Source organism: Xiphophorus hellerii, chromosome 9, assembly GCF_003331165.1.
Source record: "Xiphophorus hellerii strain 12219 chromosome 9, Xiphophorus_hellerii-4.1, whole genome shotgun sequence".
In the NCBI taxonomy this organism is placed as follows: Eukaryota; Metazoa; Chordata; class Actinopteri; order Cyprinodontiformes; family Poeciliidae; genus Xiphophorus; species Xiphophorus hellerii.
In genome coordinates this window covers 8,247,574-8,275,341 of record NC_045680.1, presented here as the reverse complement: position 1 = coordinate 8,275,341, position 27,768 = coordinate 8,247,574, and the positions used below count along the sequence as shown (strand labels likewise).

General features: G+C 38.8%; 3 protein-coding genes across 5 annotated transcripts in view; 1 reads left to right on the top strand and 2 right to left on the bottom strand.

Annotated features, from left to right (window-relative positions):
* Nucleotides 1–2,548, top strand: part of phactr1 (phosphatase and actin regulator 1) — a 35,095-nt gene extending 32,547 nt beyond the window's left edge. For all 3 annotated transcript variants that reach the window (XM_032571452.1, XM_032571450.1, XM_032571451.1), the window contains 3 exons: nt 289–429; nt 973–1,049; nt 1,641–2,548. In XM_032571452.1, coding sequence (XP_032427343.1) covers nt 289–429; nt 973–1,049; nt 1,641–1,656 — 234 coding nt within the window. In that variant the 3' untranslated portion in view covers nt 1,657–2,548. The remainder of the gene's footprint in view (nt 1–288; nt 430–972; nt 1,050–1,640) is intronic.
* Nucleotides 2,549–2,552: 4 nt separating this feature from the next.
* tbc1d7 (TBC1 domain family, member 7) lies at nt 2,553–9,265 on the bottom strand. Its single transcript, XM_032571458.1, has 8 exons — nt 8,992–9,265; nt 7,680–7,799; nt 6,653–6,733; nt 5,367–5,557; nt 4,084–4,221; nt 3,548–3,693; nt 3,019–3,148; nt 2,553–2,919 (listed from the first exon to the last, which is right to left on the bottom strand). Exons 2-8 carry the CDS (start codon nt 7,789–7,791, stop codon nt 2,833–2,835), a joined length of 885 nt encoding a protein of 294 aa, XP_032427349.1. The 5' UTR covers nt 7,792–7,799; nt 8,992–9,265; the 3' UTR covers nt 2,553–2,832.
* A 4,114-nt stretch (nt 9,266–13,379) lies between these two features.
* The window catches only part of dspb (desmoplakin b), a 30,479-nt gene continuing 16,090 nt past the window's right edge, over nt 13,380–27,768 (bottom strand). The window contains exons 23-25 of the mRNA XM_032572272.1: nt 14,248–14,344; nt 13,857–14,058; nt 13,380–13,647 (exon numbers count right to left, since the gene is read on the bottom strand). Coding sequence (XP_032428163.1) covers nt 13,380–13,647; nt 13,857–14,058; nt 14,248–14,344 — 567 coding nt within the window. The remainder of the gene's footprint in view (nt 13,648–13,856; nt 14,059–14,247; nt 14,345–27,768) is intronic.

Here is a 27,768-nt window from a genome sequence, read left to right as displayed (position 1 = left end):
TTACAAATTGAAGCATGTAAGGATTTGATGAAAGAAATGTAGCGCTGGCTGAGACGACTCAAATTTAGTGTTTTCTTGACAGTGTAGTTCCTGTTGCTTTTAAAACATGCAACTTCAGCACAATAAACAGCAGACTGAAAAGCTTTACAGAGAAGTTTACACACAATGTGCATCTAAACTGCTTCTTTTAACTTGGTGGTTTCCTTTCACTTGAAATGAGGGCGTAGTTGTGAAACTTCATTTCTGCTGCAAAATATTTCGTCATCTGTCTTTTCTTCCACCATCCAGCTCAGCAATCGGCCCACAGTGGAGGAGCTGAGGGAGGCCAAGATCCTCATCCGATTCAGTGACTACGTTGAAGTCGCTGAAGCTCAGGACTACGACAGGAGAGCAGACAAGCCATGGACTCGGCTAACAGCAGCCGATAAGGTCTGGTTAAAGCACAAAATCAAAGCAGAACTGAAGCACACAGTACTGTAAAAAAGTATTTGTCATCCGGCAGCTCCAGACTCCAGACTTTGACTAGGCCACTTCATAACCTTAATTTAGGTTCCTTCAACCCATTGAGAAGTGGGCATGCTAGTGTGCTTTGTTGGAATCATTGTTGCATTACTGAAACACACTTGAGTTTATTTTCACAAACTGATGAATTACTAAAAAGTAATTTTGGTAGTTTGGCTGTTCCTTGGAAAACTGCTCCATTTTTTCACTATTTATTGTAAATGACTGTGAATTTCTGGAGACACAAAGACTTAGAAATTGCTTTGTAATCCTTCCAAGAAATAAACCTCTTTTTGTGTCTACCCAGTTTATGTTTGTCTGCAATAAAATTAGTTTTATTTGAACCTTTAAAGTGCAACAAAAAAAAATGCTGAAGAAATCTAAGGGGAAAAATATTTCACAGCACTTTTTTAAAAATAAAATCTGGATTTATCAGGCTTTATATATTTCTGCATTTCTGTTTGTCCTCAGGCTGCCATCAGAAAAGAGCTGAATGAGTTTAAAAGCACAGAGATGGAGGTGCACGAGTCAAGCCGCCATCTGACCAGGTTTGTGAAAAAAACTCAGTTAAATGACGCTGTAGTAGTCGGAGAAAGTCCTGCTGTTCTACACGACACACAGCTATCAGTTTGAGTTCCACTTCGTCAGCCTCAAGTTGCTGACTCTGTGTCTAATTATGAAATCATAATTAAAGGCAGCCAAGCATGAACATTCCAATCATCTTCCAAACTGGAAGATCCTATCAGGAAACTTCTGAAACCGAAATTACTTTTTTCTGCCAGAGAGGAGCAGCAGAGACGCCACTGCTTTACTGTTTGATCATAACCCAGCAACACAAATGAGGCTGCAGGAAATGTACAGAGTTTAAGAGGAATGGCTGTAGAATTGCACTGCTCATGGTAGCAGCATGTTGGAGTTGCTCTGTTATGTTACTTCTGTTCTTTAAGTAAACTTTTGGTCATTTTCCTTGGTTTAGACATTGCAAAGTTGCATTTGATAAATATTCCTTTTTGTGTGGATGCTGTGCAGCTAGAATTCTTATTCTTTTCCCGGAAATATTGTGAGTCTCTACATATTTCATTAACAGATTGAGAATTTATTTTAATTAAATCACTTTTGTTTATCTTTCTCCTCTGTAGGTTTCATCGGCCGTAGTCTGCACTTCTGCTGCCGCTTTTTTAAGACCTTAATCTTAAAAAAGTATCTGCTGCCCTCGAATTGCTGATTGGCATCAACCTGTTTGAGTCAGGAAGTAGGAGCAAAACCTTTCAGATGTTGGAGGGTTATGGGGCTGAAAAAGAAACAAACTCAGAACTGTTGTTTTCCCTCAATGGGAATTTTAATGACTTCTTGATATTCAAAAGCTTTTAACTGTCATTTTTATGATGAAGCGGAGGAAATATTTAATTTTGCCACACTTCTGATGTTGGGAAAACTGTGCTAAGTTTGTGGACGGGAACAATGATTTTTTTATTTATTTTATAATCATGTTCGTTGGTGTTTGGAGGGAACACATTAGTCTAAAACATGAGCTAACTTATCCTGAAATCAGAATCAAAACCCAAATCGACTCCCAGAAATTTGACATTTTAACTCGCCAGAGTTCAGTAATCTGCTGCGTCACTGTGCCTACAGTAGTGTTTACAATAATTTTTGAATTGCCAAATGACTATTTAAAATTGTATACTAGTTATTGATGCAGCTAAGTGACTGAACTGTCTGGGATCCATCCGCCTTTTTAAAATAAAACATGAGAAACCTGCCACCTTACAGCTCAAACTGCATCCACAAATTTTTACTTCTGATGCTGGGGATTTATTTAACTGTGTGTGTGTTTTTGTGTGTGAATAAGAGTCAGTGTTCCTGCTGCCTCTTGTATGTTTGAAACTGTTTTGGGAGGAAAAATATTCTCAGACTTCTAAGAGGATGTACATAAACCGAAAGAATTTTCAAATGTTCTTTTTGTAAACGGAGAACTGCATGTTGATATTAATTTATTGTGAGTATTCAATGATGTATGGCATTTCTCAAACAAAAAAGAAACTTATAAAAACAATTTATGTTTGTGTTTGTGATTTTAATTAGAAAGAAATCCACATCCATAATTGGTAGTTCTTCAGGCTTCATCCCAATTTCATTGTCCGTCCCATTACAGTTTGTCGTGTTCTCAGTTGGAAGATGACATCCAGAAAAATGTTCTCGAATATTCATCAAAAGAGGTTCCTGATGAGTTTTGGGTTAGGTTCGGCAGAAATTATCCCATCAGACAGAATGCTGTGGTCTCCTGGTAGAAGGAGGCAGGATTTCTGCTGCAGTACTGAGTACGCATGGCTACACAGCGTGGTTCGGGTTGCCGCAGTATTTCTGCCACAAATCGATGGCTTTAGTCACGATAGCATCTGTGTTTTCCTGAGGTATCTGGAAGAGACAGATTAAGATCTTAAACTGAGGCAAGTTAAGTTTATTTATACAGAAAGATTCAGAAAAAATATATAGGCTATATATCTTTTTTCTTACATTACATAGGAACTTAACCACACCCTCTGGCCGGGTGTTGCCCGTTAAAATGATCTTATAGCTGAGCAGTATCTCCAGGGCGACAAAAACCAGGATCTTACAGGAGCCACTGATCACTTTGTCCCAAACCCTGTAAAAGAAAAATAAACACTAAAAGGTCTCAGAAATAGTTACAGGATAGTATGTGCCACAGGGAATTATTCTAGGTATCTTCAAGTGATCCAGTAAACAAAAATGAAACCTTTTCTAATAAGAAAAAAAAAATTATGATTAAATTCACAATTTTAATCATTTAATAATTATGAATTCAATAATTCAGTATTCAGTTTAAGTTAAAAAAAGTGTTTTACTTAAATTGATCAAAAAATAAATAATTGTATTGATAAATGAGTATAAGTGAATCCCAAACAACTGCATTTCCTGTTGTTTCTTAGTTTGAAGCAAGACCACTTTGTTTTTTGTCAAAAAACTGCATATTTTCTTGTATTGTCCCGGTTTGGTAGGATTAGGGTGATGGCTGCAAACTGACCTCTGCAGGCTGGATTCAGGCAGGCAGCCGGCGAAGCAGCGCTTGAACCACAGGCTGTACGGCAACTGAGGCAGCGCCCCGATGCTCCTAAGGTGGTTCAGCAGCCGAGGTTCCTCCTGACTCAGATAATGCTCCAGACTCTTTGGCTACAACAAAGCAAACCCAAAAAAGAAGAAGAAAACTTAGCACTGATGCAAACTATTGCAGAACTTAATTTTATGGCCTCATTCATACGAAATGAATAGTGTCAATTCAAGAGAAGTTGATACTTCTTAGACAATTTTCTACTGAATGGGCGACGTAGCCAAAATCCCCAGTGGAAAACTCCTACATCGTACATCTTGTAATTTACAAATAAAGAATAAAAAAGGTAAGGAAGGGTTACTTTGCTGAGCTTTTATGCATTTATTGCATCAAAAATTAATCAGGTGGATCCAGCAGTAAAATGACCTATTTCATGTTTTAAAAACAAATTCAAAATTTTAATTCAGCTTGAAAACATGTTAGTTTTTCTCGGAGCCACAAGTAACACTTACGAGGTGAGGAAGCGAGTCTCCAAACTTAATGTGGAATTGATTTATGAAACACTTGATCAGCCAATAGCAGTCAATGGAATCATCAACAATCTCCTCCATGGCTCTGCTGATTGCCAGGAAGTCTTCATTCTCATCATTCTGGAAATGAAACACAGTAATATTTAACAAAACGAACCTTAGATACGTAGGTGCAGTAGTCTCCAGTTTTGTAGTAAAGTAGTGTGAATTTACTATCAAGTCAGACAAAATTTTTCCCATTTTACATCCTTTAGTATTACCAAGATTATTTCTATCTGCTTAATGACAAAATAATGTGAGAAATTATTAAGAGAATTTTACAAATTCTGGACTTTTCAGACATTTCTTTAGTATTTGCCTTTCAGCTTTTTCCACAAATTTTCTGAGACTGAGATAAGAAGGCTTTTTTAATGGTTTAATTTATTGTCCTAAAGACACTTTCTCATAGGTTTGTTGATAGTCTTAGGCTCCATTTGCAAAGCCCATTTGTAACCAAGCTTCATCTTCACATAATTTACATGTTTTCACCTCACGATGCCATCTATTTTGTAAAATGCACCAGTCATTCCTGGAGTAAAACATCCTCACAACGTGGAGGGTTGTTGTTCTCAGGTATGTAAGCATGTCTATTTTTTTCAGTGCAACTTATTGACATCAGACCACAGAATCAAACATTTTAATTTTGCACCTGAATACATTTGCAAACTATAATATGGCATTTTATGTTGGTTTTGGAGTGGTTCTTTCTTCCTCCTTCAGTAGTTTTTCAACCCACGCTGGAACAGAACTTGGTACACGGGATGATCTCTCACTAGCTTCAACCAGCTTCTTCGCAAGGTCTGTTTGCTTTTGTTCTGGGATTGATATGTACACTTTACCTCTGAGACACAGGTTTGCTGTTTCAAACACATTTTGGCCTGCTGCTATAAAATCAGGAGTGACAAGCTGGGGGATATCAAACGTCATTCCCATGACAAATCCAAGAATGTGAGGTTTGCTTCTGCAATTAGAGGCACCAATGCTTTTAATTTAGTTGGTTAATTATGTTTTCATGGCTTTCACAAACAAATCTTTGAAATATCTGGTGGCTATAACTCAGTATGTTGCTAATAAAAAAAAGCTTCAAATTCTAAGTGCGATGGATCTCAGCTTTAATTACATAAAATCTTGACCACAACTGAGCCATGATTCAAGGACTAATTTCCCGAAGATAAGAGTTTATGCAGTTTCAGTTCAGCGCTGATCCACAGTATGTTACATCTCACCGGCGGTAAGGTCTCGGAGCATCGCGGGAGCACCTGGCTTTCCAGCTGGAACATCCGTAGGTAGATGTGGGTGGAAGGCGTAGATGAGTTGATGTATCTCATCACCTCCAAAGCTTCCACAATGTCCTGGTACTGCTCCTTCCTGTAGCCGCCAACCAAAGAGTGAGAGTCACTGTGTGGAGGGAGGATACCTGCAGGAATAGTGACAATCGGAGACTGAGATGGAAGGTGAGATGTTGTCAGTTTATAACCTTTCTACACAACTACACTTCAAGAAGACAATTAAACCAAATTATAGCTATGAGAAAAAGTAAGTGCACCCCATGATTTGACAGCTTGTAGAATGATTTTAAGCAGCAATAGCTCATATTCGGTGTTTTGCGACTGGCTTTATCGGTCTCTCACGTCATTATGGAGGATGTTTGGAACACATCAGTTCATTAAGGTTTGCTAACATCTGCACAGGTTTCTTAATGTAGCACACAGCACTATCCATCAGGATGAAACCTGGACTTGGACTGGACCATTGTAATCACTGTCCTGTTTCTACAGAAGACACCATCGTCGACTCCATGACAGAGTCACCATGATCATCATTCCTCCACCACCATGCTTCACAGTTGATGCTCTTCATTCTGGTCAAACACCTCCACTTTGACTTTTTTGTAATTTTCATAACATTGCAAGGCCTGACTTTGAGATAAGTTTGATGGAAAGTCTATTCCTGGGCATATTAGTAGAGGTTGTAAATGTTTACACTTGTAAGTGAATTTTCCCTGAAGAATTGATTGACATTAGATGGTTTGGAAATTGACTTTTATCCTTTCCTACACAGATGTGCGGTAACAGAAGCATCCGGCAACTACTTTCTTCTTAAATACTTTTCCCATAACTGATTTCATAAAAAAATAAGTGTTGGTAAGTGGTTAAATTATTCTGACATAAAATTGACTAGAATATTTAGTAAATAACATAAAGCCAAGTAATGTACTATGTCACATGGCTTTAACAGTAGGATGATGACATTGAGAGCACTCAGTTACCATGTAGAATGATGTAGAATTAACCAGTAGGGAAATACTTGCTGCAGACTGCAGCCAAACATGTCAACAATGTAGTAATTCAAATTTAAATTTCACAATTGATTGTTGTGTGTTTTAAATGTTTTCTGGTTATTTTCTTCAATTTTTAAATTGAGTATTAGTCTGAAAAAAGCACAAGCAGATATTTTGGTGAATGTGTGTGTGTGTGCGTGTGGGGGTGCGCATGCGTGTGTGGTTTCTTACCCAGCAGCACCTTCCAAACATGAATTCTATACATGGATGGGAGAGGGAACCTCTGACTGAAGGTGCTCAGTTTTTCTAGATCTGCAGGACAGTAAAATTATTCAGTTGTTTTGCTTAGTTAATAATCTCTGACCAATACAACGTATATCATTATTGTATATTGTTTTCAGTTGTGCTACAGACAAACTCCATAATAAAAAAAAACTTTTCATCAGTTTTATCCACTCATTTAAGCAATAATAAGGTTTAAATGATGCTGTAACTGGTGTTCACCTGTCAATAAATATGATTTTCCCTCAACAAAGCATTGCCTTAAAAGTAACACTGTCTCAAGAAGATGCAGCATAAGTTAAATGTGTCACATATATTTTAGGTCAACACAACAAAAATCTACTAATAAAATTTAATATTTACTCCAACAGTATACCACAGCTTCTTTTCCATATGCCAAATGTTCATACTGTTCAATACTCAGTTCTCTAGTTTTATATTTTCATCAGTTTTTATGACATTATGGATATATGTATACAAGATGCTGCTGAATCTGCTCGCAAATCAGAAAAAGTTGTAAAGGTCTATTTCACTTTTTTGTTACTTGGACAAACATAGACCATTTAAAATCTTTAACACTTGGAAACAGAGCAGAATTAGCCTAGATTAAATACAGATCCTTCAAATCACAGTTTGCAACCAGCAAAACATTCATTTCACGAAATCTAAAAAGGAATTTTAATCACTTATTTAGCATCTAAATCCAATCTGGTTAAAACCAAAATATTTATGAGCTGCATAATCTGTTGTGAAGTTTTTTTAAAATTCATATTTCTTGCTCCCTTTAGTTTAATTGGAGAAGAAGTAAAACTGCAAAACCTTTTATTTTTTTCAAACCCATCTAGCTTAGCCACACTTGGGAAAATACAAAACTAATCCCATAATTTTCAGTGCTGTGTAAGGAAGTAATGTTCCAAAGAACCCCCATCTAGCATGTGCGTTTCTGATATGTTTTTGTTTTAAAAGTGTTGCCTACCCAGTGGATTGTCCTTGAGAAGTATTTCCAGTGATTTTTTCTCCTCCACTCCTCTGAAACCCACTTTTTCATAATACGCAGAACGAAAGTTCCTCTGAGGGTCATCAGCCATGATGTAACCTATACAATCAGATCCAAAAGCAGGCATCTTTAGTAGTTCTGTAAATTTACATTGACGACAATTCACGTTTTTTAGATTATTGTGCAGAGTAACAATACGTATGAGTGGTTCATTGGAAAGAGCATTATTAGAGTAAAAACTGAAATCACTTTTGTTATATTTTTGCTATTACATAAAATAGTTATCAAACTTCCTTTCGTTATAATTACACAGAGATCTCAAAATCAATCAGCAAGGGATCAGAATCTGCCAATATTTCCTTGACTCTAATATTTTATCAGCTCATTACTAAAAAAATTATTTCCCTCCTATTGTTTCATTACATAAAAATAAATAAGTCCTACCTCTCTTGGTTTACAAACACATACTTTAATGCCCTATTAGGAATGTACTAAAATTCAAATAAAGATCAGTGACATTTGATTTAATGAGTAAATGGGTACAATCTTGTAATTCTTTAATTTTCAGTTGGCTTTTATTGCAAAGAAACCTGGACCACATTGTTTCTCTTTTATGATTGGTGCGTCTGTATAGTCATATCAGCACAGAGTCTGACTTGAAATCATTTTATCAAATAACTATCCAACTGATAAATAAATAAATAAATAAATAAATAAATAAATAAATAAATAAATAAGACAGATAATGTAGAAATCCTCTTTCGTTAGCTGTAGTTCTCCCCAAAGACACAAGCGTGCAGACTCAACTATGCATCAGAACGTCTGCAGAGAAAGGAAACTGCTGCTATGAATATTACAGCTGAAATAACAGTGTTCTCCATCATATAGTACGTCAAGGTGGGAGGCTTAGTTGGAGTAAAGAAGACTTTGGGATGTCAAGAAGGGTCCAGAAAGCACAAACACTGTATAATACTGAGGAAGGCAAAATAGTGTTGCAGTGCAGAGTTGGCTCAACGCTGGGACTCAATTTCCAAGTAGGTGTATCTATATGCACAATTAAAAACAAAATTAGTGGACTTTCAAAAGAAACAATCAAACAATATTTGATGATAATATGTGTTTTTTTCCAACACAAAACGTTGAACCTGTGGTCAGTAAACTCACCAGATCTGAAACTTACGGAAACATTGCCAATAAGATAATGTGGGAAAGATTTATGAATCTCTTGATGTGCAAGGGCAACGAGAAACAATATGTAAAACTACGTGACATGATAACATAATCGTCTCACCTTTGTGTACTTCGCAGTGTCTCCAGTTTGTTGTTATCCTCAGTTATCCTCCATTCGTTGTCTCTGGTTGTGGGAACCGAAAACCTGAACACGTCACTTTAAAGCTCAAAATATGAAATGTCTTGTTTTTACTCTTTGGTGTTTACATTATCTGTTAGGCTACTGAATTAGATTCAACTGAACGTTGTTGTACCAGATGCTAAAATAAAAATTAGCACAAGCCACTGATGTATAGAATACAACTTCCGGGTACTACTATCAAAATAAAATCCTTAAGTGAATTATTTATATTTAATCAATATAGTTTTATTTCTATTTTACATTAAAAGACACGTAAAATATATATATATCATAAATATTATCTAGAATGCGACGTAAATTTAGCTTTTAACTTTTTTTTAATCTCACAAATAGCTCTTATTTAGAAGGTCTGTGACGAAATTGAAGAGGCAGGTCTCGGTTAGACATGATGCGTTTAATTTGTGTCGGATATTCAAAATCTGGGTGAGAAAATATCTAGCAACTTCGTGTAGGCTTTCGTGTGTTCCAAGATAATTTTACCTGGTTACAATTAGTACAGTAACTACTGTCACTAGCCAGATAATTATTTTTATAGATGTTCCTATTTTATATAAAGAACAATTTGTGCACAGTTCAATAACTTTTTTCTTCCTTCTTCCTTTCAAACAAAAAGGGCTAATTTGATTATGTTCTACTCTATTTGAGTATGCCCAAGAGTTTCTGAAATGTAAAAAATAGTAGGACACAGACGATATCTTCAGGTAAGTGGCCCAGTAAAGTTATCTAATAACATCTAGGCTGGATAATTTAACAGCATGGTGAGGGGGTGCAACTACTTCAACCAGGTATGCATGCAGCTTTCGTTCTATGCAGGAGCAAGCAAGTACACATTTTGAACACACCATGCATGCAGTGAGTGGACTATGATTATACTACTGTTCATAAATGAAATTTAAGACAGAGGTCAAGTTTAGATCTGAGTGCATTGTGAGTTAATGTTGGCAGAATGGCGTACTACTGTATTTTGCTGTTTATTTAAATTTGTGATTTGAATAAACACAAATGCAATGGTGGCTTCTCCAGGATGTACCCCATTTCTTGCAACCGAGGCATGCATAAAACCTGCTTGGAAAAAACACAATTATCATAACTAACTTTATAGCAGGTCAAATAGAGTAGAACTAATTATAACTTTTAATGAATATGTTGGATGATGTTTCATAACTTGTAATGTCTTCACAGCTAATTTACAACTGCCTGTGCCACAATACGTACATACTACGTACTGTATATAGTTGCAATTAACCAGGCTGACATGAAATGTCATATGCTATACACAAATGTAACAAAATTAAATAATACAAAATAAAACCACATTTAGGCCACTCAGCAAAACATCTCCAATAAAGCTAACTAACATTGCAAGATGGTTATTAATTTGGATGCAATATGAAATTGTTCTAGTTCAGTCATGTTTGCTTTGTCACACAATGGGTTGTTTGTTTTTTGTTCTTGTTGGACATCCAGCCATGAAGAACTAAAAGAGACTTTTAAAGGTGGTATGAGCATCGATTCAACATGTACTCTGTGTTAACTCAGTTTCTAGTAACAGGAGGAGGAGGAGCTTCAGAAGAAAATTCTGTGATGTCATGGTTTGAAATGTAAAATGTATTATTTATTATTGCCCAGGCTCACCTACCTGTCCAGGTACCCATCGCTGAACAAATATAACCTTTAAACTTTCTTCCTGTCCACAGGAACGAGTGACTTTTATTGTTCCAGATCACATGGCAAAGGAAGTGTACCTGTACTTCTCATGGCCGTACCGTACATCACACTCTTCAAAGCTGAAGGGAGAATATTTTGCACGTTCAACTATGACGGACTGAAACAGACTTGAAGCTGGTATGACTATTGATTCAACATACTCAATGCAGAAATTGATGAATAGATTAAGAATTTATCTTTAAGAAAGATTGATTCCTATTTCAGTCAGAATTAATCAAGACATTCCTTCCTTGGAAAGATGTTTTATTTGTGCATTGTGACATGGTGTTTGGAATACATAACAAGTTTAGCAATTAATCTAAAATAATTGTGAAATTAGTTTAGAGCTTATTGACCTGACAAAACTTTTCAATACAATTCGTGGTCTTTAAGCATTTCTCACATTTCTCCTGTTGCTGTATGAAGAATAAACAACAGATTTAGTTGTAAACAAAATCTAAATTAGTTCAAACTAATTAACACACTCCAATTTCCTCATGAAATAAATATGGATTCTCTATATTCACAAGCCATACAGAACTATGACATCAATTTGTTGGTTCTATTTTTTCCCTCAAGTAGTTTTAGCTTAATCCTTTTGTTTTTCTCAGTAGTTTTAGTTGTGTGTGTTACTTGCTTAGTGAGTTGGTTGAATAAAATGTTTTTACTGTGAAGTTGAAATAATTTTTTAATAAACACTTGTATAATTGAGAGAAGTTGTCTATATTTAGTTCATATCCATGTGTGGCATCCTGCTGCACAGATAACATCAGTTCTAGACTTATGCCTTCATCTATTCTTATTTTAAAACATAGGCCTTATCAGGCAAGAGTGATAAATAATAACTGAGACTGAACCCTTTGACTATATATTTAAACTTTTTTCTCCATAATTAGAAATGGTGCTTGGACTAAGTATTTTTTTATTTAATTGCCAGTTTTATTATTAGTTACCATAAGCAGTTTTAATAATTATTCACAGCCAAAGTTATCTCTTTCTAAAGCGCAACATTCTTTTTCTAATATTAGCTTAAGGTTATTTGCTTGGGTTTTAATTTTTTACTTTAATGAAAAGTTTTGAATGTGCCAGCAAAACTGAGGAACAAGTAGTACATTACACACAAAATAAGAGAATACACGTCTTCAATGTGTTGAGTTATTGTTTAAGAAGAACCATGCACAAAGATACTTTCAAATCCACAAGAGTACAAACTCTTCTTTAATAAATGATGGTAACAAATTAAACAGTACATATAGTGCTAATCAGAAAACAGAATCCTTTAAAAAATTGCTCAGTAAAACAAAACCATTAAACCAATAATGTTAACAAACATATACCCCATAAAACAAACATAGATCATATTTTGATGATTCATGAAACAAAAGCTGAATATTTCAAATTGAGAGGATAGCCATGAAACTTTGGAAAATAACATTTTTGAAACAGAGCATGCAAAAACAAATATGGCAATAATTTTAAAAATTATTTTAAGGTCACCAATAATCACCATATCACATTTATTTCCTCTCCAAATACCTTAAGGTGGCTGTTAATACTTTTGTTGATTGTCATAAATCTGTCCATGTGTGTTCTTCATATCTTTTACTTGAAGCTCCAAAGGCAAAGTAAAACCAAATGCAAAAAAAGAACTAAAAACATTTCTACTGCACAGAGAGAAAATATTTAGAAAATTCCCACACACTGACAATATTGTAAAAACGATTACTTAATTTGCAAGAAAAGTGGATGAATGTAAAGGCCTTTGCATTTTATGGATTTATCTGGTAGAGGAAAAGCTGGTAAAGCTAGTAAAATTATATTGTGTTAATGATGAACCCATATCCAAACTGCTTCTGCGGGAGCCCCTTTGTGAACCACTTCTGGATCCTGTCTTGGATCCTGGGGCTGAAGCAACATTGTATGGACTGCTGATACCTCTAGAAGATACAGATGATGCCTGAAGCATTTTCACCCCAGTACCCTCTTCAACTAGACAGTTATCAAGGACTTCTTTGTAAGAAATTCTAAGTTTGCTTTTGGGACATGTCAAATTTTTTGTATGGTTTTTGACATCTTGGAGCTTTTGTGCCGCTCTTAGATCCAGCCAACCCATTTTCAAAGCATCCTCAATGCTTCTTCTACAGCCCTTTTCTGGGTCATAAAGCCCCCCTGTTGCAACCTGGAACTCCAGAAATCTCTGCCCTGCCTCATATGGTAGCCACATTTCCTTTATGGCCAGAGCAGCTGATAGCTTCCTTTTGGTTTTTATATCCTCAAAACCAAAATAGGCTTTCTGGGCGGGTTTTAGTTTAGTGACCATGTCATTAGCTATTAAACCCATTTGGGAAGCCTCTTGTATGCTAACCCTCTTGCCATCTGTGGGATTCACAATTCCTCCAGTGCAAGCTTGGGCCTCAAGCAATCTCTGGGCTGTGATAGAATCTACTAGACCCCGATTTAAAGCCTCTGTGATAGAAACCTTCTCTACTGCCTCTGTATCAAAAATGGCTCCTACAGGCTCCACCTCACCAACTGGTTCAAGAGGAGGGGACAGAGTGATCGATACATGGGATTCCTGCTTCAGGGAGTCTGAACATTTTTCAGCGACAATGCTGGATGATGAGCGTTTCTCTATGATTGTGGTAGTTTTTGTTGTAGTTGTTTTGGTGAATGTAGGAGATAACGGTCTCGATACAACAGTTGATGAAGAAGAAGATGAGGAAGATGACGTAATCGATGGAACAGGGACTACTGATGTTTTTGAGGTTGATGATGTTACTGAAGATGAGCTTAAAGAAGCTGAAGTTCCTGAAGTGGATAGCATTGATGACAATGATGATGATGTAACTAATGATCTTCCTGATGGTTCTGGGATTAAGTTTGATGATGATACAGATGATGATGATAATGATGAAGATGATTTGTGTGTAGCCTGTTTACTGATGATATCTGCAAATTGAGTGATGGTGATAGCTTGTGAGCGATATTGCTCCACGACAGACTGATCAATGACTCGCTTTTCTAGCAGGTCAGTGATGTCATATTGTCTTCCAGTTGACCTGTCATTGATAACAAACCGTATGGAGCCATCTGGAGCAGTGATAGTAATCTCTTCCCACTCACATTCCTGCTCTGACAGCTCCAGGTAGGTGTCATAGTCAATATACCCTTTGTTGTATGCTTCACGTACTGTCATCTCTTTATCAGTCTCTGGATCCACAATTATCACTCTCCTCTTTCTTACAGTGTTCTTTTTGCTTGACTCCTGCTTCTTCTTATCTATGATTGGCAACAAAATAAGCCCAGTGTTCTTATCTGAGATACAATGTTTTTTAAGTTCCAGATATGTTAGGTTTTCCTGTGTGTTTGGATCAAAGAAGCCTTTAGTGTCATCACTCTCATCAGTCAGGATCTTATTCATTTCTTCATTAAAATAGCCTCTTTGATATGCAACATTCACATCAATACGGTGGCTGTGTTGGGGATCAATGATGCCTCCACTGGCAATCTGGGCCTCCAGCAAACGAATGCCATGACCCTTCTCCACTAGACAATTTTCTATGGCCTGAAAGAGTGAGATTATCTCACCTGTTACAGGCATTTTGTAACCGGTAACAGCCTTTTCTGCTGCAAGCAGTTTTTCCTTAAATTCTGGCCCAAAAAGCCTTCTATTGTAGGCTTCAGCAACAGTCAGAAAGAGATTATTGACAGGATCAATCATAAAACCTGATGCAGCTTGGGCTTCAAGTAGTTCTAGAGTAGTGCCAGGTCGCAGAAGTCCATTCTTCATAGCTTGATAGATTGATAGGACTTTATTACTGGCTTCATCATAAACTCCTGCTATGCAAGTGGAACCTCCCAAGTATGATCTAAGGCGATCCTCAATGTCTTGGGTTGTAAGTTTACCTGCGTTCAGCTGGTCCACATCTGATTTGCTTAGCAACTTTGCATCAATCAGGTCTATGACAGACACCTCGTGTCGAAGTCCCCTTATAGTTGATTGTTTAGGTTTAGGGAGAAGCAAAAGTCCAGTGCTGGGATCAGATTTGCATTTTGTCTTCAGTGATGCATATGTAGTTGGTTGTTGAGTATCTGGGTCTAGATAGCACTTGGGAGACTTAGTCAGTGCCTGATAGAGATCCTCATCAATAAGACCTTGTTTCATTGCAATGTCTTTGGGTAGGAAAACACTGACACTAGGGTCCAAAATTCCACCAACAGAGTCCTGAGCCTGAAGGAGTTGTAGTGCAGTGTCTTTGTTAATTATTCCCTTTCTCATGGCTTGGCCAGCTGACAGAAATTTGGCAGTATCTGGATCTTGATACCCAATAGCAGCAGTTTCAGCTGAAAACAATATTGTTTCATCTTCTTTGTCTACTAGTTCTCTGGCACATGCTTCTTTTACTGTATATTTCTTATTTGTCCTGGGGTCAATGATGTGACCTGTAGCTGCCTGGGCAAGAAGAAGTTTGTTAGCACTCTCAGATGATATGATTTTCTGTTTTTTTGCTTCTGTGAAGGACATTTTTCCAAGAGGCCCAGCAGCTACACCAGCAATTAATCCTGTCCCTTTTAAAAACATTTTAATATCTACAGAAACCTCTGAAACAGTTCTCTTTCCTTTCATTAGTTGGTCAAATGTTTGTTTGTCCAGAACTCCACAATCTAGGAGCTGCTGTGCTGTGACTGTCTTGTGTATACCATCAAAAAATAATTTGGAGGGGTCAAGCTTCCCTGACACTGGCAAAATATGTAAACCAGTATGAGTGTTTGTGTTACATTTTGCCTTCAGAGCCCCATAGCTGACATTGTGTTCAGTTTCTGGGTCTAGATAACAAGGAGGATTCTGTTTAAGAGCATGAATGAGTTTTTCATCTAACAAGTTCCGCTTTAAAGCTACATCTTTAGGTAGAAATACACTAAGATTGGGGTCTAAAATTCCTCCAACTGAATCTTGGGCCTGTAAAAGATGTAGGCCAGTTGTCTCACCAATCAAACCTTTTTTCATGGCCTCAAACAATGACATTAACTTTCCTGAACTAGGATCTTTAAAACCAATGGCAGCACTTTCAGCTGCTAACAACATACTTTGGTCTTTAAAATCCACCACTCCTCTGATACATGCCACCTCTACAGTCAATTTCTGCTGTGTTTTAGGGTCAATGATGTGACCCGTGGCAGCCTGGGCCTCTAAGAGTAAATTTGCACTGTCTTCTGATATGATCTTCAGTTTCTTAGCTTCTGAAAAAGAAATGTTGCCTTGACTGCTACTACTTACACCAGCAATGGAACCAGTCCCTTTAAGATTAACCTTCTTATATGCAGATACCTCTGGGATAGTTTTCTCTCCTTTGATCAACATGTTAAATGTCGTTTGGTCAAGAACACCACAATCCAACAACTGCTGTGCTGAGACTGGCTTGCGTACGCCATCAAACATCAGTTTGGAGGGATCTTTCTTCTCAGCAAGAGAAAGAAGCATCAGACCAGTTCGAGGCTCTGTTGGGGATTTTTTCTTTAAAGACCCATAGCTTGCACCACGCTCTGTTTCTGGGTCAATGTAACATTCAGGATTCTGTTTAAGTGCATGAACAAGCTCTTGATCCAAAAGGTTGCGTTTCAGAGCAGTTTCAGTAGGGAGGAAAATACTGAGATTTGGATCAAGAATGCCCCCGGCAGATTCCTGGGCCTGCAGCAAACGTAGTCCTGTCTTTTTGTCAATTATTGCCTTCTTCATTGCCTCAAATGCTGATAGAGATTTTCCTGTGTGAGGATCCTTGAATCCAACAGCAGCAGATTCTGCTGCTAAGAGTTTATCTCGAATACTTCTGTCCACCACTCCCCTTGAACAAGCTTCTTCTACTGTCAATTTCTGATTGGTTATTGGGTCAATGATGTGACCTGTGGCAGCCTGGGCTTCCAGCAACAAATCTGCACTTTCTGGAGGCATTAGCATCTTTTTCTTGGCCTCTGAAATGGACATTTTCCCTAAAGATCCGACTGTGACACCAGCAATAGACTCTGTTCCTTTTAGAAATAGTTTTTTGTCTGCAGAAACCTCTGGGACAGTTTTCTCCCCTTTGATCAACTTCTCAAATGTTGGTTTGTCAAGAACGCCACATTCCAATAATTGCTGCGCAGAGACTGGCTTGCGTAAGCCATCAAACAGCAGTTTGGTGGGATCTTTCTTCTCAGCAAATGGCAGAAGCATCAGACCAGTTTGAGACTCTATTGTGCATTTTTTCTTTAAAGACCCATAGCTTGCACCACACTCTGTTTCAGGGTCAATGTAGCACTCAGGGTTCTGTTTAAGTGCATGAACTAGGTCTTCATCCAAAAGGTTACGCTTCAGAGCAGTTTCTCTCGGGAGGAAAATACTGAGATTCGGATCAAGAATTCCCCCTGCAGATTCCTGGGCCTGCAGTAATCGAACCCCAGTCTCTTTGTCAGTTAATCCCTTCTTTATTGCCTCACAGACAGATAGAGATTGTCCTGTGTGAGGATCCTTATAGCCAACAGCAGCAGCTTCTGCTGCTAAGAGTTTATCTCTATCACTTCTTTCCACCACTCCCCTTGCACAAGCCTCTTCTACTGTCAATCTCCGATTGGATTTTATGTCAGTGATGTGACCTGTGGCAGCCTGGGCCTCCAGAAGAAAATTTGCACTCTTTGGGGGCATCAGCATCTTTTTCTTGGCATCTGAAATTGACATTTTTCCGAAACACCCAACTGTAACACCAGCAATAGATCCTGTTCCTTTTAGAAACACTTTTTTGTCTACAGAAACCTCTGGAACAGTTTTCTCCCCTTTGATCAACTTCTCAAATGTTGGTTTGTCAAGGACGCCACATTCCAATAATTGCTGCGCAGAGACTGGCTTGCGTAAGCCATCAAACAGCAGTTTGGTGGGATCTTTCTTCTCAGCAAATGGCAGAAGCATCAGACCAGTTTGAGACTCTATTGTGCATTTTTTCTTTAAAGACCCATAGCTTGCACCACACTCTGTTTCAGGGTCAATGTAGCACTCAGGGTTCTGTTTAAGTGCATGAACTAGGTCTTCATCCAAAAGGTTACGCTTCAGAGCAGTTTCTCTCGGGAGGAAAATACTGAGATTCGGATCAAGAATTCCCCCTGCAGATTCCTGGGCCTGCAGTAATCGAACCCCAGTCTCTTTGTCAGTTAATCCCTTCTTTATTGCCTCACAGACAGATAGAGATTGTCCTGTGTGAGGATCCTTATAGCCAACAGCAGCAGCTTCTGCTGCTAAGAGTTTATCTCTATCACTTCTTTCCACCACTCCCCTTGCACAAGCCTCTTCTACTGTCAATCTCCGATTGGATTTTATGTCAGTGATGTGACCTGTGGCAGCCTGGGCCTCCAGAAGAAAATTTGCACTCTTTGGGGGCATCAGCATCTTTTTCTTGGCATCTGAAATTGACATTTTTCCGAAACACCCAACTGTAACACCAGCAATGGATCCTGTTCCTTTTAGAAACACTTTTTTGTCTACAGAAACCTCTGGAACAGTTTTCTCCCCTTTGATCAACTTCTCAAATGTTGGTTTGTCAAGGACGCCACATTCCAATAATTGCTGCGCAGAGACTGGCTTGCGAATACCATCAAACAACAGCTTGGAGGGATCTTTCTTCTCAGCAAGAGAAATAAGAACCAGTCCAGTTCGAGGTTCTCTTAGGCACTTTTTCTTTAAAGCACCGTAGCTAACACTATGCTCTGTATCTGGGTCAATATAACACTGAGGGTTCTGTGTGAGTGCATGAACAAGGTCTTGATCCAAAAGGCTGCATTTCACAGCAGTTTCTTTTGACAGGAAAACACTGAGATTTGGATCAAGAATGCCCCCTGCAGATTCCTGGGCCTGCAACAAACGCAATCCTGTCTTTTTGTCAATTAATGCCTTCTTCATCGCCTCAAACACTGATAGAGATTTTCCTGTGTGAGGATCCTTGAATCCAACAGATGCAGATTCTGCTGCTAAGAGTTTATCTCGAATACTTCGGTCCACCACTCCCCTTGAACAAGCCTCTTCTACTGTCAATTTCTGATTGGTTATTGGGTCAATGATGTGACCTGTGGCAGCCTGGGCTTCCAGAAGCAAATCTGCACTCTCTGGGGGCAGTAGCATCCGTTTCTTTGCCTCTGAAATGGATATTTTTTCTGAAGATCCAACTTTAACACCAGCAATGGGTCCTGTTCCTTTTAGAGATATCTTTTTATCCACAGAAACCTCTGGGACAGTTTTCTCCCCTTTGATCAACTTATTAAATGTTGGTTTGTCAAGGACACCACATTCTAATAATTGCTGTGCAGAGACTGGCTTGCGAACGCCATCAAACATCAGTTTGGAGGGATCTTTACTCTCAGTAAGTGGCAGGAGCAGCAGATTAGTTTGTGGCTCTGTTTTACATTTTGTCTTTAAATCACTGTAAGTAGCATCCCGCTCTGTATCTGGATCAATGTATTGCTTCGGATTCAGGTTAAGGGCACGACAGAGCTCTTCATCCAAAAGGTTGTGTGTCTTGGCTGTGTCTTTTGGCAGGAAAACACTTAGATTTGGATCAAGAATACCCCCTGCAGACTCCTGGGCCTGCAACAAACGCACTCCTGTCTTTTTGTCAATTAATGCCTTCTTCATCGCCTCAAACACTGACAGAGATTTTCCAGTGTGAGGATCCTTATAGCCAACAGCTGCAGCTTCAGCTGCTACAAGTTTGTCTTGATCATGTCTGTCCACCACTCCCCTTGCACAAGCCTCTTCTACTGTCAATTTCTGATTGGTCATTGGGTCAATGATGTGACCTGTGGCTGCCTGGGCTTCCAGAAGCAAATCTGCACTCTCTGGGCTAATTAGCATCCGTTTCTTTGCCTCTGAAATGGATATTTTTTCTGAAGATCCAACTTTAACACCAGCAATGGGTCCTGTTCCTTTTAGAGATATCTTTTTATCTACAGAAACTTCTGGGACAGTTTTCTCCCCTTTGATCAACTTGTTAAATGTTGGTTTGTCAAGGACACCACATTCTAATAATTGCTGTGCAGAGACTGGCTTGCGAACGCCATCAAACATCAGTTTGGTGGGATCTTTCCTCTCAGTAAGTGGCAGAAGCAGCAGATTAGTTTGTGGCTCTGTTTTACATTTTGCCTTTAAATCACTGTAAGTAGCATCCCGCTCTGTGTCTGGATCAACGTATTGCTTTGGATTCAGGTAAAGGGCACGACAGAGCTCTTCGTCCAAAAGGTTGCGCGTCTTGGCTGTGTCTTTTGGCAGGAAAACACTGAGATTTGGATCAAGAATACCCCCTGCAGATTCTTGGGCCTGCAACAAACGCACTCCTGTCTTTTTGTCAATTAATGCCTTCTTCATCGCCTCAAACACTGATAGAGATTTTCCAGTGTAAGGATCCTTGAATCCAACAGCTGCAGATTCTGCTGCTAAGAGTTTATCTCGAATACTTAGGTCCACCACTCCCCTTGCACAAGCCTCTTCTACTGTCAATTTCTGATTGGTTATTGGGTCAATGATGTGACCTGTGGCAGCCTGGGCTTCCAGCAGCAAATCTGCACTCTCTGGGGGCAGTAGCATCCGTTTCTTTGCCTCTGAAATGGACATTTTTTCTGTAGATCCAACTTTAACACCAGCAATGGGTCCTGTTCCTTTTAGAGATATCTTTTTATCTACAGAAACTTCTGGGACAGTTTTCTCCCCTTTGATCAACTTGTTAAATATTGGTTTGTCAAGGACACCACATTCTAATAATTGTCGAGCAGAGACTGGCTTGCGAACGCCGTCGAACATCAGTTTGGAGGGATCTTTCCTCTCAGTAAGTGGCAGAAGCAGCAGATTAGTTTGTGGCTCTGTTTTACATTTTGTCTTTAATTCATTGTAAGTAGCATCCCGCTCTGTGTCTGGATCAATGTATTGCTTTGGATTCAGGTTAAGGGCACGACAGAGCTCTTCGTCCAAAAGGTTGCGCGTCTTGGCTGTGTCTTTTGGCAGGAAAACACTGAGATTTGGATCAAGAATACCCCCTGCAGATTCCTGGGCCTGCAACAAACGCACTCCTGTCTTTTTGTCAATTAATGCCTTCTTCATCGCCTCAAACACTGATAGAGATTTTCCAGTGTGAGGATCCTTATAGCCAACAGCTGCAGCTTCAGCTGCTAAGAGTTTGTCTTTATCGCTTCTGTCCACCACTCCCCTTGCACAAGCCTCTTCTACTGTCAATTTCTGATTGGTTATTGGGTCAATGATGTGACCTGTGGCTGCCTGGGCTTCCAGAAGCAAATCTGCACTCTCTGGGCTAATTAGCATTCGTTTCTTTGCCTCTGAAATAGACATTTTTTCTGAAGATCCAACCATGACACCAGCAATGGATCCTATTCCCTTTAGAGATATCTTTTTATCTAAAGAAACCTCTGGGACAGTTTTCTCCCCTTTGATCAACTTGTTAAATGTTGGTTTTTCAAGAACATCACATTCCAACAATTGTCGAGCAGAGATTGGTTTGCGAACACCATCAAACATCAGTTTGGAGGGATCTTTCCTCTCAGTAAGTGGCAGAAGCAGCAGACCGGTTTGTGGCTCTGTTTTACATTTTGTCTTTAAATCATTGTAAGTAGCATCCCGCTCTGTGTCTGGATCAAGGTAATGCTTGGGGTTCAGGTTAAGGGTACGACAGAGCTCTTCATCCAAAAGGTTGCGCATCTTGGCTGTGTCTTTTGGCAGGAAAACACTGAGATTTGGATCAAGAATACCCCCTGCAGATTCTTGGGCCTGCAGCAAACGCACTCCTGTCTTTCTGTCAATTATTGCCTTCTCCATCGCCTCAAACACTGATAGAGATTTTCCAGTGTAAGGATCCTTATATCCAACAGCTGCAGCTTCTGCTGCTAAGAGTTTGTCTTGATCACTTCTGTCCACCACTCCCCTTGCACAAGCCTCTTCTACTGTCAATTTCTGATTGGTCATTGGGTCAATGATGTGACCTGTGGCAGCCTGGGCTTCCAGAAGCAAATCTGCACTCTCTGGGGGCAGTAGCATCCGTTTCTTTGCCTCAGAAATGGACATTTTTTCTGAAGATCCAACTTTGACACCAGCAATGGGTCCTGTTCCTTTTAGAGATATCTTTTTATCTACAGAAATTTCTGGGACAGTTTTCTCCCCTTTGATCAACTTGTTAAATGTTGGTTTGTCAAGGACACCACATTCTAATAATTGCTGTGCAGAGACTGGCTTGCGAACACCATCAAACATCAGTTTGGAGGGATCTTTCCTCTCAGTAAGTGGCAGAAGCAGCAGATTAGTTTGTGGCTCTGTTTTACATTTTGTCTTTAAGTCATTGTAAGTAGCATCCCGCTCTGTGTCTGGATCAAGGTAATACTTTGGATTCAGGTTAAGGGCACGACAGAGCTCTTCGTCCAAAAGGTTGCGCGTCTTGGCTGTGTCTTTTGGCAGGAAAACACTGAAATTTGGATCAAGAATACCCCCTGCAGATTCCTGGGCCTGCAACAAACGCACTCCTGTCTTTTTGTCAATTAATGCCTTCTTCATCGCCTCAAACACTGATAGAGATTTTCCAGTGTGAGGATCCTTATAGCCAACAGCTGCAGCTTCAGCTGCTAAGAGTTTGTCTTTATCGCTTCTGTCCACCACTCCCCTTGCACAAGCCTCTTCTACTGTCAATTTCTGATTGGTTATTGGGTCAATGATGTGACCTGTGGCTGCCTGGGCTTCCAGAAGCAAATCTGCACTCTCTGGGCTAATTAGCATCCGTTTCTTAGCCTCTGAAATAGACATTTTTTCTGAAGATCCAACCATGACACCAGCAATGGATCCTATTCCCTTTAGAGATATCTTTTTATCTAAAGAAACCTCTGGGACAGTTTTCTCCCCTTTGATCAACTTGTTAAATGTTGGTTTTTCAAGAACATCACATTCCAACAATTGTCGAGCAGAGACTGGTTTGCGAACACCATCAAACATCAGTTTGGAGGGATCTTTCCTCTCAGTAAGTGGCAGAAGCAGCAGACCGGTTTGTGGCTCTGTTTTACATTTTGTCTTTAAATCATTGTAAGTAGCATCCCGCTCTGTGTCTGGATCAATGTAATGCTTGGGGTTCAGGTTAAGGGCACGACAGAGCTCTTCATCCAAAAGGTTGCGCATCTTGGCTGTGTCTTTTGGCAGGAAAACACTGAGATTTGGATCAAGAATACCCCCTGCAGATTCTTGGGCCTGCAACAAACGCACTCCTGTCTTTCTGTCAATTATTGCCTTCTCCATCGCCTCAAACACTGATAGAGATTTTCCAGTGTAAGGATCCTTATATCCAACAGCTGCAGCTTCTGCGGCTAAGAGTTTGTCTTGATCACTTCTGTCCACCACTCCCCTTGCACAAGCCTCTTCTACTGTCAATTTCTGATTGGTCATTGGGTCAATGATGTGACCTGTGGCAGCCTGGGCTTCCAGAAGCAAATCTGCACTCTCTGGGGTCATTAGCATCTGTTTCTTTGCTTCTGAAATTGATGTTTTTTCTGAAGATCCAACTTTGACACCAGCAATGGCTCCTGTTCCTTTTAGTGATATCTTTTTATCTAAAGAAACTTCTGGGACAGTTTTCTCCCCTTTGATCAACTTGTTAAATGTTGGTTTGTCAAGGACACCACATTCCAACAATTGTCGAGCAGAGACTGGTTTGCGAACACCATCAAACATCAGTTTGGAGGGATCTTTCCTCTCAGTAAGTGGCAGAAGCAGCAGATTAGTTTGTGGCTCTGTTTTACATTTTGTCTTTAAATCACTGTAAGTAGCATCCCACTCTGTGTCTGGATCAAGGTAATGCTTGGGATTCTGGTTAAGGTCATGACAGAGCTCTTCATCCAAAAGGTTGCGTTTCATGGCTGTGTCTTTTGGCAGGAAAACACTTAGATTTGGATCAAGAATACCCCCTGCAGATTCTTGGGCCTGCAGCAAACGTACTCCTGTCTTTTTGTCAATTAATGACTTCTTCATCGCCTCAAACACTGATAGAGATTTTCCAGTGTGAGGATCCTTGAATCCAACAGCAGCAGCTTCTGCGGCTAAGAGTTTGTCTTGATCACTTCTGTCCACCACTCCCCTTGCACAAGCCTCTTCTACTGTCAATTTCTGATTGGTCATTGGGTCAATGATGTGACCTGTGGCAGCCTGGGCTTCCAGAATAAAATCTGCACTCTCTGGGGACATAAGCATCCGTTTCTTTGCCTCTGAAACATTCATTTTTCCTAAAGACCCAATTGTGACACCAGCAATGGATCCTTTTCCTTTTAGGGATATCCTTTTATCCACAGATACCTCTGGAACAGTTTTGTCTCCCTTCATTAGTTTGTTCAAAGTTGGTTTGTCCAGTACCCCACAGTCAAATAACTGCTTTGCTGTTACAGGTTTTCTTACACCATCAAAGATCAGTTTTGAAGGATCTAACTTTTCAGGGATAGGTAAAAGTAACAAACCTGTATGTGGTTCTATCTTGCAACTATTTTTCAGTGCTTGATAGCTGACCTGTTGCTCTGTTTCAGGGTCAACATAATATCCAGGTTTCTGGTTTAGAGCTTGACAAAGATTTTTATCTAAAAGATTGCGTTTAATAGCTGTGTCTCTTGGTAGGAAGACACTAAAATTAGGATCTAGGATTCCTCCAACTGACTCTTGAGCCTGCAGAAGTCGTATTCCAGTCTTTTCATCTATAAGTCCCTTTGTCATGGCCTGAAAAACTGAAATAGGTTTGGGTTTATTAGGATCCTTATAACCAATTGCTGCAGCTTCTGATGCCAATAATCTGTCCAGGTCATTAATGTCCACTACTCCTTTTGAATAAGCCTCTTCAACAGTCAACTTTTTGTTGGCCTTTGGGTCAATTATGTGACCAGTAGCAGCCTGTGCTTCAAGTAGCAAATCTGCGCATTCATCAGACAGTAGCATTTGTTTTTTTGCTTCAGTTAGAGACATTTTACGCTGACCGCTTACTATAACACCTGCTATTGGCCCAGTGCCCTTTAAATTAACAGTTTTGTCTTCAGAAACCTCAGGTACGGTTTTCTTTCCATTTTCAAGAGCTTTAAATGTTGGCTTGTCAAGAACATGACAATCAAACAGATGCTTGGCAGTAACAGGTTTCCGAACGCCATCAAATACAAGGTTAGAAGGATCCACTTTCTCAGGAATAGGGAGAAGACAAAGACCTGTATGTGGCTCTATTTTACATCTCCTTTTCATTGCCATATAAGTCACACCTTCTTCAGTTTCTGGGTCTAGATAGAGCTCCGGCCTCTGATTCAGAGCATTACACATGCTTTCATCAATGAGGTTACGCTCAGTGGCAATGTCTCTAGGGAGGAACACACTAAGTATAGGATCCAAAATCCCCCCAACAGACTCCTGGGCTTGTAACAGACGCAGTGCTGTATTTTTGTCAATAACTCCCTGTTTCATTGCCTGAAACACTGACAGTGGTTTGTTTTTGCCAGGCCCAGCGTATCCAACAGCTGCCGCTTCTGCTGCAAGTAACCTCTCTTTGTCCTCATCATCAATAACTCCTTGATTATATGCTTCTTTCACTGTTAACTTCCGATTGGTTCTTGGGTCAATGATGTGCCCTGTAGCAGCTTGTGCATCAAGAAGTAAGTCGATGCTATCTGGTGGAAGAAGATTTTCTTTTTTGGCTTCACTAAATGTCAGTTTGCAAATTGGCTTATTGCTAGACCCTGGACCTTTTGGACTTTCAATTATCACCCCAGCTATTGGCCCTGTGCCTTTAAGAGGGACTTTTTTCTCAGCAGACACTTCTGAAACTGTCTTATGTCCCTTCAGAAGCTGGTTATATGTTGGTTTGTCTAAAACTCCAGAGTCAAGTAATTGTTTTGCAGTGACTGTCTTGCGGACTCCATCAAAAACCACAGAGGAGGCATCTGGGATTGGAGGCTCTCTAGTTTGCTTTAGCTCAGTCTCCATGGTCTGTCTAACAATTGTCCCATCTTGCAGTTGTTTTTGGAGGACTGATAGTCTACTCTTATTTTTTTCCTCAAGTTCCCTGTGTTCTTTCATCAACCTTTCTATCTCACTTTTTAAGGATTTCTTATCCCTCTCGAGAATATCCTTGTCAGTATCATACTGCCTTATCAAACTTTGTTTGCTATCACATTGATCCTTCCAAAAATTCAAATCTCTCTTGCCTCTCTCAATGTCGTCTTGTAGACGTTGCTTGTTCCGAAGCTCTAACTCGTGGGAATGTTTCATGTGGTTCACTTCTTCCTGTAGTCTTAGCATTTGCTCTTTGTCAAATTCAAACCGTTGCAATTTAAGCGACAAAGAATCTTTTTCACTTACAATCTCACTGTACTTGGACTGAAGGGACTGTAACGATGTTTGTGTCTGCAGAAAATAAAAAGAAGAAACAATGACAAAGCATTAGTTAATTTATAAATTTTACATTAGATTAAATACATTGTTCATTTTGGTCATTGACCCAGTGACATTTATATATTGACAAATATATACATACACTTTTCATCTATGGAAAAAAAAAACAACTAGAGTTATGCATTGCCTGACTTTCCTGTCCTGTAAGGTATTTTTTGATTTTCTTTTTTTTAATTTAGCAACTTTTTACTTAGTTTAGTCCTGTTCCTGGCCATTTTAAGAGGAATGTTTTAGATTATTAGATGAGTTCAACAAATAAAAGTCTATTAAAGGCTTTTAAGCATATGGGACACTGAAGTGCTGTGACAGTCCAAAAAGCTTGCATTACTATGTAAACCCCTTGTCTAAACTAAACATTTTATACACAAATTACCACTATTATAGCAGCAGCCAGATTTCTTAGCAAAATGAAATAAATTAAACACATTACCCCCACTTTAGATTCTCTTCATCAGCTGGCAGTAAACTTTGATTATAATTATTTAAAATTGTATTGATGTCTTTTCAAGATGGCTCTAGACTTGAATGACAATACACACATTTACACCATAAATTTCTTGCTGTAGCCTGAGTTCCTCAGCTAACGTTCTAATGGTCATTCCACAACTTTAGTTAAGAACACAAGGGGATCCATTTTTTTAGTTAGGGCAACATTTGTATTGGAATAATTTTCTAAAGGAGATCAAATTTACAAAGTCACTTTAATTTTTCAAATCCTTCTTAAATGGTTTTAAATGTGGGCTTTTTCTGTGCCTGAGGTAACATATGTTTTCTGGATGCCTAGGGTTTGATTATCTTTAAATTAATGGCCATAACTTAAACATTATGTTTACATTTAACTGTTTCTGGATATTTATTTTTGTTTCGAAGTGGTATTTAACTTTTATTGAAAGGTCTTAATAAGGTGTATTATTATTATTATTATTATTATTATTATTATTATTATTATTATTATTATTATTATATGGGTACATTGAGAAGATATGCAGGCCTAGATTTAAAATACTGCACAGTACGTTGTGCTCTGAACTTTTGGTTGTACCATAAATAAATGTAACAAATTTTACGTCACATTGTACATTTTTGCTTTCACTGTAAATAATTTTTTTTGTGGCTGCAATTTAGAACTAAAAAAAATCTAAGTCAACAATGATGCAATAAATAAAACAACAAATATATGTGTTTTATGCGATTTTTAGTTGTCTTCCTAAGATGACAAAATAAAAAAAGCAATACTACAAATTACTCTGCTAAAATAAGAAACGAAATTTAAATCACTCACTCACTAAATAGTCCCACACTGACTATTTTCAAGAGAATGCAGGAAGAAACAATATTGAATCTGTAACACGAAGCAAGCTCAACTATAGAAAATTTGACTACTCTGTAAATTTGCAAACCAGCATTGATACATAAGACTAGTAGATTGGTGTCATTCAAGACAATGTGTCTGAAATATTTTGAACATTTACATTTTAAATGCATGTCATTGCTGTTTTGCAGGTTTGGAAAGATTT

Coding starts and splice junctions, on each gene's coding strand:
- tbc1d7 (XM_032571458.1), bottom strand. CDS start 7,791: ATGGCTGATGACCCTCAGAGGAACTTTCGTTCTGCGTATTATGAAAAA. Junction 3,149..3,547: donor CCTGAATCCAGCCTGCAGAG/GTCAGTTTGCAG, acceptor TTTCTTTTACAG/GGTTTGGGACAAAGTGATCA. Junction 2,920..3,018: donor TGGTTAAGTTCCTATGTAAT/GTAAGAAAAAAG, acceptor TGTCTCTTCCAG/ATACCTCAGGAAAACACAGA.